Below are 17,405 nucleotides of genomic sequence, written 5' to 3' on the forward strand. Positions count from 1 at the left end.
ATGACTAAGCTGCTTCTGGCGAACCAGAGCAGCGCACAGAAACGCCGTTTACCTTCCCACCGGAGCGGTACCTACTTACTTGCACTTTGACGTGCTTTCGAACTGCTAGGTTGGCAGGAGCAGGGACCGAGCAACGGGAGCTCACCCTGTCGCGGGGATTTGAACCGCCGACCTTCTGATCAGCAAGCCCTAGGCTCTGTGGTTTAGACCACAGCACCACCCGCATCCCTTCCTCAGCCTGGCATCCTCTAAACGTTTTACACTACAAATCCCATCAGCCACCTGGCTGGGAAAGTCTCCTATAAATAGAGACGAACTGATATAAACAGATGAGGCATCCTTTGCATGTGTCTCTTTCTGAACAAAGAACAGCATGTGCAGAGAGCCATCGCCAGTCCTACCCTCCTCCCAGCCACCAGAAGAACTCAACACTGGCTGCAGCAGCGTTTAAAATCATTTACTGGAAAATTGCCAAGTATAAAATCCACATTGGGGCCAATATTCTACAAAAAAGGAGAGCACTGACGGAATCAATCACCGATCCTTTCCAGCCCCCACTAAGCAATTCAGGCTGGTGCAAAAAGGGGTCACTGCAAGGAGGGCGGAGCCTGCTTTACCGTCCCCTCCCTAGCTCCTCCCCTTGGTCCTGTACATCCATCACCCACAGCTGCCAGTCTGGGCCCAAGCTCCTTCCAGCACCTCTGCTTCTGGTCACAGGGAACTCCACAGTCAATAGTCTTTCTGTGTTTCTCCCCTCCCTTTGGGAGGAAGCACAACAACAGAGCGTGAGACACACGGGTGGGGGTGGGGCTCCATGAGGTACGCAGAGAGCCTTCATCCATCTCTACATGCAATGCCAGTCCACTTGTGGCGTGGCATGGGCAACAGGTGGCAAAGTGGGAACGTCAGAGGTAGTCCATGCATTGTGTCGCACAGGACTGCACAATCCATGCTTTGGTGGAAGAGCTTCTGATGCTCATCCTGTTCACATCGCTAGCCCTGAAGCTTGAAAGTCTGATGCAGTCTCTCGGCCTGGTCCTTCAGTGCCTGGATCTCCTCCTGAATGAAATCAGTCAACGCTTTCCGCATCTCCATCTGCAAGCACAAGGAGCCATAGTCAGCAAGTCCATGCAACACACGCCAGCTCTCCGCCTATGTGCGGATGGGTACACCAAGAGCAGGTGTATCCCAAGAACCATTCCCCACCTCCAGTTCAAACAAATTCACAAGCCTGGGGCCCAACCTAATCCATCGTTTGGGATCTCAAAGACTCCTGACGCATAAATCTTCATGCAGCTAAGGTGGACCAATTTATAAACCAGCCAGGTAGGCAAAGCTTGAGCCCCGCCCCAATCTCTCCAATTCCCATCAATGCCAGCCTGAACTCATCATACCTTTGACAGCTGATAAATACTTCTGCTTCTCTTAGCAGATCAGTCTTACTTATTCCCATCATCGTTCTCCTAGAAAGATGGCTGTTGGTTTCCAATTGTATTATAAAAAGGAATAGTCCCATGTTTCAGGGAATTATATAACAGGCACAATGGCTGTGTTTTGCCTCCACTGCCAGATGTTGTTGAGAATGGCAGGTGGGCAGAGTCCTGTTGCACTCATGGCATCTGGCCACCCACTGTGAGAACAGTATGGTGCCCTAGATGGGCCACTAGACTCTTTTATGTTCTTATGAAAGGCTAACATAAGAAGCAGGCTTGGCACACAGTCTTCCCTCATTGGGGGGAAATTTGTAACTGCTCATCCCTGCAAGGCCCCCCATTTTACCAGTGCCCAACTCTATGAGAATGAACCTTAAGGATGAATCCAGCTCTGCACCCATCAGTGCAGTAATGTCAAGCCCTTAATGATCAGCCATCCTATTTCTTCCCTACTTTGCACTCACCGCTGATTTGTTCTCTGCCCGCAGGTGCTCCAGCAGTGGACGGGCACTGAATGGCTTCCCAATTAGCACGGTGATCTTCTGTAACAAGAAGAAAAGGCAGCATGAGCAAACCGGTAACAAGGGAGGCAAATGGCTTCACTTGCACAAGTCCTCAACTTGCTGGTGACTTAGAATCCCCTGCCACTCCCGTCTGCAATGCTAGGAGCGCTCTTCCCTCTCCAACACTCACCTGCCCAGCACGGGGCACGTATGGGGGTGCATTGGGGAGTACATCATTCATTCCTAGGGAGATGGAGGGGGGAAACAACAACACAAACAGTTAGTTTTGATCCCAGCCCCATCATAAGCCATATATAAAAAAAATGACAAAATGGAATAGGATTCCTGTGTATTTAATAGCTGTACAGAAGGGATCATTTTAGCAGGAGCTGAAGAGAGCCCCCACTACTAAATTCATAGCATTCCATGTGGATTATGCAAGTAGGTTAGACATACAATCTATCCAGACAAAGTAGAAATTGACATGTGTTTAAATTCTATTTTGATTTTTTTTAATACCTGGCTTTAACAGTTTTTATGTTTGTAAGATTTTACCAAAGATAAAAAAATAAAAATCATGTGCTAGATAAATGTTGGAGTTGTGTGTGGAGCCCCGGCTCACTCAGCAGCGGCAGAGCAGAAAACTGGGAGAGGCTCCTCCCACTTCAGAGAACAAGGTTTAAATAGAGCTACCTCTGGAAGTAGAAGGGAGGAGCTACTTGTTCCAGGGTACCCTCCAGCATCAAGTGAGAAGAAAAGGTCATGCTGGTTTTTCAAAACCCATTCCCGCATCCTGAATTTCAATATTCTCACTAAACTACTTCTGAAATACAAAATGTTGGTTTGGAAAGTAAGATGGAGAGTTAGTATGTGTCACATTCTGCCAGCCTTCCTTGTGCACACTTTGGGCATTGCCTTTGGAAATCTGGTCCCTGCCAAAATCAACCTTTCTGCACAGATCTTAAAGGAAGACAAGTGTCCTATTCCACCAGAAATCTGAGAACCCTTATATCTTCTACCTATGCCATTGCCACCTGCCTAACATCAGACCTCGTCCCTCTCCTGATTCAGGTCTCACCTACATGCCAGAGTGGCAGTATAATGGGGTGAAGGCGGCATTCAGCCAGAAGACGCCCAATGCCTGGAAGAAATAAGAGGAAGGGGAGTTAGAGAGGATGAAATGGTCCCAGAATGCTCCTCTCCTACTAAAAAATACCTACCCCATTTGAAGCGCATGAATTCCTGTGTCATGTTTACTTTGCCTGGAAGAGGAAGATGGAGAACATTTAGGGCAGTTGATGGGCAGTGTAGGTTAGCCTCTGAAGCAAACAATACCACCACCACACCTATATCTCTCTGCCACCCCCAGCCCCAGTATGCTCACAGAACCACTTCCAAGCATTGCTACCTACCTTCTGGGAACATGTGAACCCAGTCTCCATGGTTGAGTTTCTCAAGAATGTAGTCCATGCCTTTCTGATAGACTCCATCTCCTGCAGGAAGAATGAACAGATTAATGGCAGTTCAATCCCACATGGAGGGCTCATGAAGCCCTAACCAGAACATTCTCTCACCATGCCTAGACAAGTCATAAGCATTGAAAAGAAAACGGATTTTTGCATTTAAGAGTGATGCTTACTTAGAACCCTTTTCATTTGCAAAGCAATTAAAAATCTCTTCACAGTATCCTTGTTGATAAGCCACTATTATTCCCATTTTACACATGTCAGCTGGAAAATAGAGGCTGGGAGAAATGGAGGCACAAGGCTTCAAACTGAGTAAGTGTATTACTTCTCAGGCCTGGATTTGGTACAGCTGTCCATGGCCCAAGCCTTGTCTGGGCAACCACCCCATTTATAACCCAAGAGCTGCTTGCCTGCCCCATGTCTATTAAGCAAACCATCTGCTTACCACGACAGACAGGTACACATCGCCCAAGGCTGAAGAAACGGGAATGCAGCTCCTTGGTGAAGCAGATGTCTGCAGCTGTTGGGGTCCTGGTAGAGCACAGAGACTGTTAAAACCACGTCACAACATGCTCAGCCAAGTTTTCATCTGGGCTCTCCAAAACCTTGGGAGCTCAAACTGAATAGGAGCCTTTATTTTTATTTATTCAATTTGTATACCGCCCTATCCCTGTAGATCTCAGCTCGTTCCTTCCTCACAGGGAATAACCACCTTTCCCAATACTTACCAGCGCATTTTCTGCAAGTTCCAGACGTGCCGTAATTTCAGGATCCCTGGGGGAGGCACAACCACATTAATACAGGGAACAATCCAAATTAAATCTACCATAGCTAATGCAGGAAAATGCTGCACGCACAGGGGTCAGGCTTGGGATTCATCCTTAAGAAAGACAGGTTAAGACTCCTTCATGAAGGTCCTAAGGGAGGGGGGGAGCACCCATTCTTGCCCACTATGCTCCAGACCTCAGGAAGGTGATTGGCCTGGTCTCTCAAACAGAAGAAAAAAGCAATACCTTCCCCTTCCCATCCACCAGGTGGCAGCACTTCCCTTCTAGTAGCCTACCCCACAGATGTGGATCATCCATGCAGGACTGGTGGTTGCAGACCGTCAAAAGAGGGATGCCTTCCTGGCGCTTCTCAATAAGCTCATACAGTACTTCTTTGTTATGGACATTCAGCTGGTTCATATACCCTGAAAGCGGGAGAGCAAAAAGACAGCTCAGTGACAGCAAAGGTACAAAGAGAGTGTAGAGAGAAAGGCTGAGGAGTTCCTAGGCTCAAATTCAGACTGGAGCAAGATAGATCGCTCTATCTAGGTTCCCAGTGCTCTACCTAGCCATAACAATGGATAGCTGCAATAATTTGTGGCTTTCCATATTTAGCAGTCATAGGGCAGTTTTGAGCAAAGCATTAGGTAAATGTAAAGGTAAAGGACCCCAGGATGGTTAAGTCCAGTCAAAGCATTACACACAGTTCACATAGGAAGCTGCCTTGGCATTGGCTACGCAGAACTGTCTGGTTCCTGGGTTCAGGGGTCTTTCCCAGACATGCCTGGAGATGCCAAGGATTGAACACTCTGCACTCAAAGTGCAAGCTGCCCCACTGAGATGCACACATTGTTTTGCTGCAACATTGAAACAACCTTGCAAGGCCAATATTGTTACATCCGCCATTGCCAGAGTGCTAGTAGTGGATGGGTTGCCTAAAGATACCTAGCAAGCTCTTGGCAGAGAAGAACTACAACAGCTCTCATTAGGGGCATGGGATGGGGAGAAATAGGGAAAACAGAAGACCTAGCTTAATAAAAGGTTCTGGTGGCCCTCAGGCAAGACTGAGTGGCTATAAAGCAGAGGGAGAGCCCAAGATATGTAAACAAGTGGAGCACACGGACAGCTCCCTCACTGGCTTTGCATTCACCAGGTCCTCTCTCTTCTCCCATAACAAGTCCAGGGCCAGATTGTGGCCTTCCAGGTCTCCCTATCTGGCCTCAAAACTCTCCTCTGGGTGTACCACTTCTGAGCCCTGCTTTTCACCCTGCTTCCTGAGAGATTTTGTCTCTTGCTTGCCTCTGGCTCCTGCTCAGGTGAAACGTAACCTATTACACAAAGGCAAGAGTCCTCTCTTGTTCCACCCGCTTTTGCTTCTGGCTCCACCCACCACTGGCATATGGCCCCCAGAAGTTTGCCCAAGAGACAATTTGGCCCTCAGGTGGAAATAGGTTCCCCACCCTATGCCCACCCCTGTCACTAATCTAGTTCTGACCCCAAGAGCTCAGTCTTCATTTCCCTGCCCAGCAGAAGTGAGTCAAAACCTCGGGATCCCTTCCACTTCTACAATATTAAGATTCTAAGGAATCTCCACATGTCTTCCTGAGCTCCACGAACAGCATGAGTCTCTTGCAGTCTTCCAGGGAGCCTAAATGGCAATGCCGTCAAGCATTTCTGCACACCCGGCCATGAACTCTTTTTGTCCCTTTTGTGAAACTAGCTGTGTAGGGGCAGAAGTTACAGGTACTCACTGGTCCAGAAGCAGCTGTAGGTGCCCACCAAGCCCATGACCACCCTGCTGGCCAAGGTCCAGGGCAGATGTGGGGCCCGGGGAAAGGGCCATTTCACCTCAAGGGGCATCTTCCCATCCCTGGCAATCCTTGAGGGAAGAGTGTCAGCTGTCCCTGCCAAAGAGAACAGCAGATTGCTTTGCAGCCTATCACATTTGCCTACGGCTCTTGGTATGTAGTCCTCTCCCCTGTCCAGGTTGTGTTGCAACTTGCAGGTGGAGCCACCACATCCTGCCGTCTCACCTCTGCCTGAGGGCTGTCACCACATTTAAAAAAGAAAAAAGTGATGAGGCTAAACAACAGGATTAAGCAGAACAGTGCAATGATGAGAAACAGAGAGGCTGTAACTGAAGTTATGTGGGCCAACCCTATAGAAATTGAGAAACCGCTGTTGCAAGTCCACACCCAGCAAAAACGATTACTAAAGCACCTCTGTTGTGTTGTTTTACCCCAGATCTAGAAAAATTAGTTTTGAGGTAGGGGTGTGAAAGGGTGGCAAAGATCACTAGTTAGTGGTGCACACATACACATTTACTATACACATTAAATACAAATATACTGTGAATGAAAGCTTGGAGAGAAGTGGTAATTTTGAGAAGTATTTTGAGGAAATGCCTTCTTTCCACCCGTCATCCCTGATGCACCCATTCTTTTTTAAATTGTTCCTCTAATCAGAGGAGCAATCTGAGCAACACAAACTCAAGAAGTGGCTCTCAAATGTTTTAGGTGGATATTTATTGCACTTTTGTTCATATTTATTTATTTCACTTCTTGATTGTAGAAAAACCTTGAAGTGGTTTACAAAAATAACAGTACAATAAAACTATTTTTTTAAAAAATAAAACATTCAAAAAGTAAAAACCAGGAATAAACGAAAAACACATCAGAATTCTAGAAATCTGGGTAATTTCTTTTGTGAGCTGAATCTTCTTCCCATGTGCGCACACAGAGATGTAAGGAAAGATGCGCCAAATCCCTCAGTCCTCCTCTCCCTTCCTACTAGCCTTCACCTCCTTCTCTTGCAGCAAGCAGGCAGGCAGCCACCAGGTGCTCTCCAGCCCCAAGCCCACCGCTCCCCACCTGCGCCCCAATACCCTCCCACATCTCTCCCATGGAAAGAGGGACATCCTAAGGCAGCATGTCCAGAGTCCATTTTGGGGACCTAATCCTGCCGGTCGGTTTAATCCGAAAAAAGCTCAACAACTTCAATCTTAAAAACAACTTTGGTCGGCCCTTACGCATGTTCACTTCATCAAATCTGGCCGTCTATGAAAAAAGTTTGGGCCCCCCCGTCCTAAGGGAACATTCCTAAGGGACGTTCCGGCATGAAATCGGAAGCCCAGGTCGGCTTCTCTCAGTCAGGGGCGCCCCTGGAGAAGAGGGAGGGTCCGGCGCCCCTTTCCGACTTTGCCTTGGCGCCTCTCTCTCTCTCTCTCTCTCTCTCTCTCTCTCTCTCTCTCTCCGGGAGCCCCTTTCCCTCGCCCTTCTCTTCCAAGCAAGGCCCAGAAACCCAGCAGGGGCAGCTTCCCCACCTCGGCGCCGGGGGAGGCGGATGCCAGACGCCGGGAATGAAGCGGGAGGCAAGCGGCGCCTCCGTCCGCCCCCCCCCGCGCCTCCTCCCCGCGCCTCCCCATTGCACCCCACTCACCTCCTGCTCCTCCTGCTAGCTGCCTTCAAACTCCTCTTCTTTCTTATCGCGGCGAGAAAGAAGCAGCTCGGCCCCAAAGCGCCCCAGTTTTGCAAACTCTCTTCCCACGTAAATATTTTTAATTATTTATTTATTTTTATTTTAATAAAAGAGGCGTAATCAGAAACAGAGGGTCGTAAAGCGTTCTCGGACACTTAGCGGTCGTGAACTGTCGCAAAAGGCTACTCGAGTGACACGCGCGCTTTCCGGCAAGTCCTCGGAAACGGATGGTGGTTCAGAGTGACGCGCACCATCGGAGCTTCCGCTAAATGTTGAAGGCGGCCCATTGGGCAGCAGTGTCGCTCTACCCCGTGGCATCTCTATGGTGGAATCCCTATTCGCCTCGCCTTGCGAGTTAAAAGTGGGAAATACAGTATCCTGCTTTAATTTAGTGAAGAATAATCACGAATAATGAACCTCCTCCCGCCTTGTTTTATGACACGAGTGGAGAACTCCGGCATTTTGAAAGACAAACAGAAACAGACAGGACAGGCTTTTGTTCTTAGATTAGGAACTTCCTTATGGGTTAAAAAAGAGCTGGTTGAGCTCGCTTAAAATATGCTGCCCCCCTTTCATATAAGCATATTGTATTCCTTATCTCTCTCTCTGTGATGCACATATATTTTAAACGGGAGCAAACACAATATTCCATGTACAATGCCCCTATATTTGGCGCCCTTTAACAGCGCGATCCTATACACGTTACTCAAAGTGACTTGCTTTGTTTCAGGAGACTCGCGGCGCGATCCTGGTGCACGTTTTCAAAGAAGTCCTACTGAGCTACTTCCAGAAAAGCGTGCATAGAATTGCAACCTTTATTTAATGTAATAGATCATTGAATATTACTTTGTTCTGTATGTTGTTTATTTCAAGTCATAACTTTGACTTACTTGTATCGGATCGGATTGTTATAAGATGTGCGACCTTTGCGGTATCTGTTGTTGCTTCTTCAGCTTGTAAAGCCCCTTGTGTATAGCAACACAGAAAGCTGATATGCAAATAAAAAGTGATGATGGCGATTTATAACTGAATCTCATCTCGCCACGTGCAAATCCTTTTCCCTATGGAAATGCGTTGAAGCCGAAAGCGTGACTGGATGTAGCTCGTGTGCATCCAAATGGCAGCCACTCCTAAAGCAAAGAATGGTTCTTTCTTATTGTGAAGGTGAAAAACAAACGCACCGGCGTGAAGCGTTTGGCAAAGGACTACATTTCCCAGCAGCCGCATTAGGGTTGACGCATGCCCCCGCGGGACTAGAAGCCGTCTCCGGCTGGCCGCCGAAGGCTTCCCCGTGCCCCGGTTCCCATTCATCAGTCCCGGAGCCGTCCACGACCTCGGGAGCCGCCGGCATGTCTTCTTCTGCAGCGGCGGAACCCGAGAGCAAAGCGCTGCCCATCGTCGTGAGGACGTACTTCTCCGAGGTCGTGGAAGACGACGGGAACTTCATCCAGGCAGTTTGCAGCCTGTGCAGGCACAAGAGGAAGACCATCCGAGGGCAGCACAAGGCGCCATCCAATTTCACCAAACACGTGCAGGTACAGAATGGCAGCAAAGGGTCACTACACATTCGCACGTGAGCCAGCCCGATTTTACAGATAGGTTTAAGATTAGCGATCCGGGAGCTCTCGTGGGCACGACCAGCATGCAAACTCCCCGTGCAATCGTGCAAAAGGGATGGCGGCTCAGGTGCTCCGTGCGCTTCAGGGCCGCTTATTATGCTCAGGAGCGCTTTGCCGTTATTAGCCACCCACCCGCGCGGCAGCATCTTGTTTCGGACCTCGATGTCGCCTGGTTCGAGTGCGCGCGTTCAAGCAACCTTGGTCGTCCTCAATAGATCAGATTCAGGCCATGGCCCTCCTGCAGTTGCTGATCTCTACACTTAGGGCTGGAACAGGCATGTGGCTCTCCAGGTGGTGTTGGACTACTTTCATCATCCCCAAGCCAACATGACCAGTGAGTGGTCAAGCATGGCGGGAGCTGTAATCCAGCAAGATCTGGAGAGCCACAACTTCCCTGCCCCCAAGCCAAACAAAGACTACTCTGCATTGCAAGGAGTGGACTCTGGACTCTTACATCACCTGATTCCACAAATTGTGGTTGACCTCTCCAGTCCTCAAGGATCCTAGTCTTGGACTGGAGAAGGGGTAGCACATCACATTGGAGAACCACATCAAAATATTTTCAGTGCATATTTTCATACACATCAAATGCCAAACTACAGCAGATAAATTTATTGCCTTTAGGATGATCTTACTTTAAAATAATCATCATGAAATAGGAGATGCTTAGAACATAAGAAGAATCTTGCAGGGATAGGGAAGCTGTCGACCTCCAAGTGTTGTTGAACCACAGCTCCCATCATCCCTGACCACCGGCCATGGTGACTGAGGGTGATGAGTGTAGAATAGTGGGTAGACATGGCAGACGACACAGCGATTTCTCCAAAGCAGCTCTTTATTTTGTAAGCTGGAACAGAAAACTGAACAGCAAACAGCTCAGCCGGCCTGCTTTTATAGGCAGGCGGCTATCAACATTGTAGCAACAACAACCCAGGGTTTCCCGCCTAAAATAACTGACGTGGACCTGAGTGAAAACTATCTACAGTATCCCCCTGCTGGCCCAGGGTGCCAACTTCAGTACATAACAATGAGAGTTTGACGTCCTCTGGAGGGTCACTGGTCCCGTCATCACATGGTTTAGTGGCTCCAGCCAAAGGTCCATAGGAAACCATCATTCTGTTTGGGAAGGCCTGCCAGATGCTTCAGGAAAGGTCATAAGATGAGTGGGAAAGTACCCACCCCCCATTTTTTATGCCCAGCATTTGGTATTCAGAGATATACTGCCTCTGAATATGTTGATTCTAATCGGTTGTCATAGCTAAGAGACTTTGCAAAAAGCATACCTTAAAATCAGATGTATTACAAAAAGAATTTATTTTTACTTAAAATTAATTTTTAGCAAGGTTAGTGGATCCTTTTGCTTCTTTGCTTTTTTTCGTTTAACAATTTGGCAGCATTCTTGCAAATTTCTCTGTAAAGTTATGGAGACTGGATATTTTAAAAGAAAAATAAAGGGGCTTGATTTGACTAATGGGTGGATATCCACATAAGGACTCTGCTAGTGCAATGGGACTTTCCTCCCCTTCAACCCCCACTGGCTTAGGTTGGGATTGGGAGAATCCCCAGAACAGCACATGAGGTGTGGTGGGAGGAGAGGGGAGTTGATTCCATCAAGCAAACAGAAATGTTTGTGCTGATCTCCTTAGTGCTATGTTAAATTCCTCCCAATATCTGTGAGATCCTGACTCCACAGGCCTCTGAGCAATTCATCAGGTCTGTCAGTACTTTTGCATGTAACAAGCATTTATATATTTCTGTATGATTCCCATAATAATTTCTATATCCTATAGCACTGACTGAAATAGTTCTCCTCTGTTGTAGAGAATCCATGGAGAAAAATATCTGAAGCTGATGCACAAAAGGAAAAATATCAATTGCAAACAAATTGGTAGTGGCATGTTAAAAGTTTCTGAGAAAATTCCAAAATACAGTGAGCCTCATTGGGACCCTTACTCACAGTATCAGCTCTGTGATCAGTCTTTATCCAAAGAAAACCTGGATCAACTAATTCTCAATTTTCTCATCACTGATATGCTTCCCTTGTCGATTGTTGATGGAAGTGGCTTCCACACTTTGATTAAAGGGATTATTCCCAGTGCTGCAGTCACTTCTACAGAAACCTTACAGAACAAACTTGCAAGACAGTATTTCCTGGTTCTTGAAAAAATTAAAAGGAAATTGGACTCAGTTTCTTATGTTTGTACAACTGCAGATGTGTGGATGCATCAGGGGCAAAATTATGTGGGTGTCACATGCCACTGGATCAATTCAGCTAACTTGACAAGAGAATCTGCTGCCTTGAGCTTCCGACGCTTTCCTGGGCCATGTTCATACAGCAAGCTTGCTTCTGTGCTGACTGAGATCCATTCGCAGTATGATTTGGACTCCACAAAAATAACACACATTGTCACGGACAACAGGAACCATTTCCAGAAAACCTTTCAGCTGTTCTCTGGACCCAAAGAGCAGCTGGAGGACAGCTTGGACCAGCAAGAGGGGAATGATGTGGAGAAGCAAGTGAATCCCCCGGATGCTGATGCCTGTGTCAACGTGCGCATTTATGAAGCCTTGTCAAGTGACACCGTTGATTCTTCTGACCTCTTCTACTTGCCACCCCGCGTGGCCTGCTTTTCCTGCACACTCAGCTTTGTGGCTGCGACAGCTGCTTCCAGAGCACTGGCCACCAACCCTCCATACAGGCACCTTTTCCAAAGCGTGGCAAGCAAATGTTGTGCTTTAAGGAATGTTTCCCAAGATAGCCTGAAAAATGCAGAGCTTGTTAATTACGCTCTCGGAAAGTCTCTTCCCAAACCGACCTCCATATGGAATTCTGAGTTTGACAGTTTTTGCCGCATATACGACATGCGTGGCACAGTGAATCTCATAATGGCCTGCCTCCGGCTTCCAAAATTTACCAACCTGGAGCTGGAGTTCTTAGGGGAGTGGTTGGAGGTGATGTCTCCGATTGCTACAGCACTTGACAAACTTCAGACAGAAGAGGCCATTGAGTCTTTCTGCGGTGCTGTCCTGCCCATGGTGCTTGTGTTAAACAGCCGACTTGAGTCAGTGTCTCCAAAATACACTTCTTGCCTGGCAGATGCACTGAAGGGGGAGCTTCAGAAGCAGTTTGGGCACATGCTGACCTTTGACACAGCCATAAGTAGTAAAAAGACAAAGCCACTAGTAATTGCTTCTGTATCACATCCATTTTTTAAATTGCGTTGGCTGCAAAGTCAAGATGATAAGAAAATCGCTCAGGAGCTTTTCTTACGGGAGCTGCTCCGCTGTGACACTCTGTCGTCGAAGGCTGACAGTCAAGCAGCAGCAATGAAAGCTGCCGATGATTTTTATGGCTTTGATGATCAGGGGGTGGCGGCAGCTGAGTCTGCATTAAGGAATATTGGGGTGCAGTTCCTCAACGATCCATCGCATGAGCTGAGGCAACTGAAAAGATACCCAGCCATCACCAAGCTTTTTATCAAGTTCAACACCACTCTGCCAAATTCTGCTCCTGTAGAAAAACTGTTCTGCCACAATGGACAAATCCTGGGGCCCAAAATGGCCTCCCTTCAGGATGATGTGTTAGAGATGATGATGTTGTTGCAGAAAAATTCCCAGTTTCTTGTATGATATATGTCCATAGAGCAGTGGCCTAGAGTCAACATGGTGCCCTCCATATGTTGTTGGACGGCAACTCTCATACTCATCTCTAACCATTGGTCATACTGGCTGGAGCTGAAGGAGTCCCAACAATGACTGGAGTGCCACAGGCTCCCACACCACTGCTCTGCAGGCCAGTTTTTCCACATGTTCCACCTTCAGAAAAACTCTTTTCATGTTGCTCCTTCTGCTGAGGCACCAATGAAACTGTCACATCTCTCCTATGCATTGCAAAGTGTTTTGGGGCATGTTCTAGGGCTCATACTCAGGGATGGCTCAAGAAAGGTGCTGATGTTGTCGCTGCTGCTGCTGCTGCTGCTGCTGCTTTATTAAGCAGCGTAGGTGTGATGAGCTACAGGGACTCGCCAGTAACTTGCCAGTACCTTGCCCTTAAGTAGACCCCAGTCCCTACCACCAAGCAACAACAGGGCAATGAATCCTGAGGAGGCCGTGTTTGCTCTCCTTGCTTGGAGGCTCCACTTGTGCCAGAAGGGGCATGGTAGCTCTCGTTCATCTGCTTGATGGGAGAGAAGGAGAACCTGGAGGATATAAAGCCACAGGGAGAGGGAGGAGGGGCAGTGGAAGACCAGAGAACAGGCTGGACTACCTCGGCATCTAAGAGGGCTCTCACACAAATAAGGGTGGCTTGGCCCATACTCCCCTGCCAGATGCCATCTGCAGTCTTCTGCAATCTTGCTGAGTTTTCCTCAGACAGTTGCCCAGTGTGCCTGCATGGTGAGGGCCAGACCTGTGTCCACTCAGTTCATGCTGAGCACTGGACAAGCTTGTTGGCTTTCATATAAACTTGGTTTGAAATTTGCTGCTTTGAACTGTATTCTTTTGATAAATATTTTACACTCTGTTTTACGTAAAGCGTAGCATTGATTAAGTGACATATACATTTTGTTAAAATAAAAGAAAACATTTCCATGTTCATGAGCTGACAGTGCACTCTGAAGTCCCCTCTGACTATATATTGCACAGGAAGATCATCAGCAATAAGGAAGTTGCCTTTCACGGCAGCTTGTTCACCCTTCCTGATCTTCCCAAGGACCCCTTCTGAGAGGAACTCAGAAGCTTGAGACTGCCATTCAGGAGCCTGGCTTCTCAAATGCAGCCAAAGTGACTCCATGAGGTTACAAGGAGCTTTAGATGTGGTGACACCTAGTTTGCTCTGTTGATATTGTGGCATGTTACTTTAGTGTGGGGCCTCCCCTCTGGCCAGTCTGAGAACTGCTGCTGTAGAGAGATGATATAGAACAGGGGTTAGCAACCTTTTTCAGCTGTGGGCCAATCCACCGTCCCTCAGACCATGTGGTGGGCCAGACTATATTTGGGGGGGGGGGAATGAACAAATTCCTATGCCCCACAAATAACCCAGAGATGCATTTTAAATAAAAGGACACATTCTACTCATGTAAAAACAAGCTGATTCCCGGACCATCCGTGGGCCGGATTGAGAAGGCGATTGGGCCACATCTGGCCCCCAGGCCTTAGGTTGCCTGCCCCTGATATACAGTGGTACCTCGGGTTACATATGCTTCAGGTTACATACGCTTCAGGTTACAGACTCTGCTAACCCAGAAATAGTACCTCAGGTTAAGAACTTTGCTTCAGGATGAGAACAGAAATTGTGCAGCGGCAGCAGGAGGCCCCATTAGCTAAAGTGGTGCTTCAGGTTAAGAACAGTTTCAGATTAAGAACAGACCTCCAGAAAGAATTAAGTACTTAACCCGAGGTACCACTGTAGAATCTTTCCTAAGAAAGTGAGCTGGCAAATCCCCTGGTTCAAATCTCTCCTCAGTTATGACCCCATTAGATTGCCTCAGGCAAGTCACTCTGGTAGCTCAGTTGAAGACTGCCTCTTTGCATGCAGAAGGACCCAGGTTCAATTCTTGGCATCTCCAATTAAAAAAGCACATTGGGTAGCAGTTAGTTAATTGGGGCAGTATCCAACTAACTTGTTCCATCAGTGCAAGGTTTTCACTTATCCTGGCACACATCTGCAATAAAGATGTAATAACAGTGGGCTACCTCACAGAACTGTTGTAAGGAGTATTGAGAGAATATATATCAAGAGCGTTCAACAACTGGGTTAAGCACTATATAAATGCTAGATATTATTGTTGGATGATTTATATAATGTAGCAGATATGTCAGAACACCCGCATTTTCATTGTTCACTGTACTTTTTTTGTCAAAATGCGTTTATAATATTTAAATTTCAGAAAGCCACTATATATGATACTTTTTAAAAGTGCAAATGAAAAAACTGATCATTGAAAGTCTTCATAACTCAACAAGCAACAGCCAAAAACCAAAACAGATACCAGTAACTGTTTCCTGTGGAGAAAGACTGTACTCAGAGCTGGCCTACCCATGAAGCAAGTTGAGGCAACCGCTTCAGGTGGCAGGATTCATCACCTGAATTGGCAGCAGACCCTGATGTTGATCTTCCTCCCCCCCCCCTTGTTCCTGATGGAGAGCAGGGCACCATTTTGGGGTCTGCCTCAGGTGCCAAAATGTCTTGGGCCGGCCCTGCCTATACTCAGTTAGTGAAACTCCTAGCTAGTGAAACTTCTAGCTAGGAAGTTTGGATTAAAACAATGAGGAGGATGTAAGGATGTTTAAGATTCTTTTGTGTTCTTTACTTATCAGATTTTCCACAGAAATTGTAAATTTGGATTAAATGGAGAAATAACATGGGGTGGCATTTTGACGAGGGTGATGTCCTGCAGATACGGCACAAAACATGTACACATGAGCAGCTCTGAGTGCACAATGAACTGATGTAGAAGCCCTACAAGGTGCTTCTTCAAGTGTACATGGCACAGACCACTGAGGGCTGGTGTAGGTAAAAGTATATATAATTAGCAGACCTAGAAGTTAACTGGCAACCATGAGTTTAAGCTGTCATGGTTCTTGGTGTCTGCCCCCCAACCCCCCCATGTATATGATCTGACCTGTTATACTGGTATGTCCAACAACCAGTAACACACATCACATTGAAAATGCTTTTGCTTTCTCAGATGTTGGGCTTGACACTTAATGAGCTTTTATTAGTGCTAGTGAAGACATACTGCATAATGGATTGCCGTAGTATTACCACATCAGTTTTAAGCAAGTTGCCCCACATTTTCACTGAATGTGATGACATTGTGGTTGGATGTATATTCAGTTGTTGCTGGATATAGTTTCACTCATGGGCGTAGCCAGGATTTTTGTTAGTGGGGGGCAGGCCTTTTGGGGGGGGCAGAACCTCAGTTACCTATGTATTTTTATTTATTTTTATTTGGGGGGACAGCTGCCCCTTCCTGCCCCCTTGACTATGCCCATGGTTGCACTGACCATACATGGTTGTGATGACAAAACCAGGTGGAAGCACAGTTTACCCTTCCATAAACAAGGTTTTATGGCACCTCTTGGCACATATTAGTGCTTAGAGCTGTGTCCTTTTTGCGTATGTGCTGAGTTTCTGTGTTCAAATGTCTATTGATTTTTTTGTTTCGGTGTGCTGATGTACACGTTTGATTTTGAGTCACCTGAGATAGGTGAATGTGCTAGGACGCCCTGGGGAACAGTGAAACCTGTGGGATTCCTGAAACAAAGAAATGTGGGGGCGGATGGAGATAGGAGTATGGTGAGTAGTCAGTAGAACAATAATGGCACTTGTTTTACTGGTTTGGGATCTGATCAGAGAGAGGGAGGAGAGAATGAATATGGGAATTCCTGTTTGAATTGCAAACCAGTTGCAACATAGGGTATGGGATAAGAAAGGCAAATCCTGCACCTTTCCAGACAAAAAAATAATACTCGAAACTTTTATTAAACTATATCTATTTTGTGCAGTATCCATCCTATCACCATTGACTGGAACTGGAGTTAATATGCTTGCAGGAATTATTGCTCCTCCCCCGCTTTAGTAACAAGAAAGGGTGGTAGATGTACACCACTGTGCTAAAGGATAGGACTGCGCATGTTTCAAGTGAAAAAAATAATAAAATAAAAGTTTATTTAAATAAAATATTTAAATTGTTTTTCTAGATATTGCAAGAGATCAACACAATATTGCCAAGCAATAGTGTTCATTATCCCTTGTGAAAGTGCGCAGAAGCTTTACATACATTAATTAGTGCGATGTATCTGTCTGTCCACAGCGCCACCCGCGTCCCTTACTGACACCTTAATGTGGCAGCTACACATGCCACATATTCTATGTATATCTCGGGCCAAACTAGGCATGATAAACACCAGGGGTAAGTCATTGAGCTCTCTAAGTGTATTTCCACAGAAGACCCATAACACTGAAATGCACTCAGTATATGTGCTGATCAGCGAAGAATGGATGCTTTTGAATTACGGTGCCGGAGGAAACTCTTGAGAGTCCCATGGACTGCAAGAAGATCAAACCTATCTATTCTGAAGGAAATCAGCCCTGAGTGCTCACTGGAAGGACAGATTGTGAAGCTGAGGCTCCAAT

The 17,405-nt window shown here is 46.8% G+C and overlaps 2 protein-coding genes across 6 annotated transcripts; one reads left to right on the forward strand and one right to left on the reverse strand.

Annotated features, from left to right (window-relative positions):
* Nucleotides 1-441: 441 nt before the first annotated feature.
* TAFAZZIN (tafazzin, phospholipid-lysophospholipid transacylase) lies at nucleotides 442-8,819 on the reverse strand. Of its 5 annotated transcripts, none has more exons than XM_053371990.1 (11): nucleotides 8,537-8,819; nucleotides 5,921-6,073; nucleotides 4,466-4,594; nucleotides 4,131-4,176; nucleotides 3,848-3,933; nucleotides 3,349-3,429; nucleotides 3,157-3,198; nucleotides 3,015-3,077; nucleotides 2,127-2,179; nucleotides 1,898-1,975; nucleotides 442-1,095 (listed from the first exon to the last, which is right to left on the reverse strand). In XM_053371990.1, the coding sequence occupies exons 2-11, from the start codon at nucleotides 6,027-6,029 to the stop codon at nucleotides 994-996; spliced, it is 789 nt and encodes a 262-aa protein (XP_053227965.1). In that variant the 5' UTR covers nucleotides 6,030-6,073; nucleotides 8,537-8,819; the 3' UTR covers nucleotides 442-993. The 5 variants fall into 5 exon arrangements, 4 of the variants coding, with proteins under 4 accessions (XP_053227965.1, XP_053227963.1, XP_053227964.1 ...); XM_053371988.1 differs by lacking the exon at nucleotides 8,537-8,819 and adding an exon at nucleotides 7,616-7,714 and having other exon boundaries at nucleotides 5,921-6,072; XM_053371989.1 differs by lacking the exon at nucleotides 8,537-8,819 and adding an exon at nucleotides 7,608-7,697.
* LOC128405394 (uncharacterized) lies at nucleotides 7,617-13,874 on the forward strand. The gene is made up of 3 exons (XM_053371976.1): nucleotides 7,617-7,715; nucleotides 8,811-9,181; nucleotides 11,087-13,874. Exons 2-3 carry the CDS (start codon nucleotides 8,996-8,998, stop codon nucleotides 12,893-12,895), a joined length of 1,995 nt encoding a protein of 664 aa, XP_053227951.1. The 5' UTR covers nucleotides 7,617-7,715; nucleotides 8,811-8,995; the 3' UTR covers nucleotides 12,896-13,874.
* The last annotated feature ends 3,531 nt before the right edge of the window (nucleotides 13,875-17,405 follow it).

The sequence above is a fragment of the Podarcis raffonei genome, chromosome 17, assembly GCF_027172205.1.
Source record: "Podarcis raffonei isolate rPodRaf1 chromosome 17, rPodRaf1.pri, whole genome shotgun sequence".
Taxonomy (NCBI): Eukaryota; Metazoa; Chordata; class Lepidosauria; order Squamata; family Lacertidae; genus Podarcis; species Podarcis raffonei.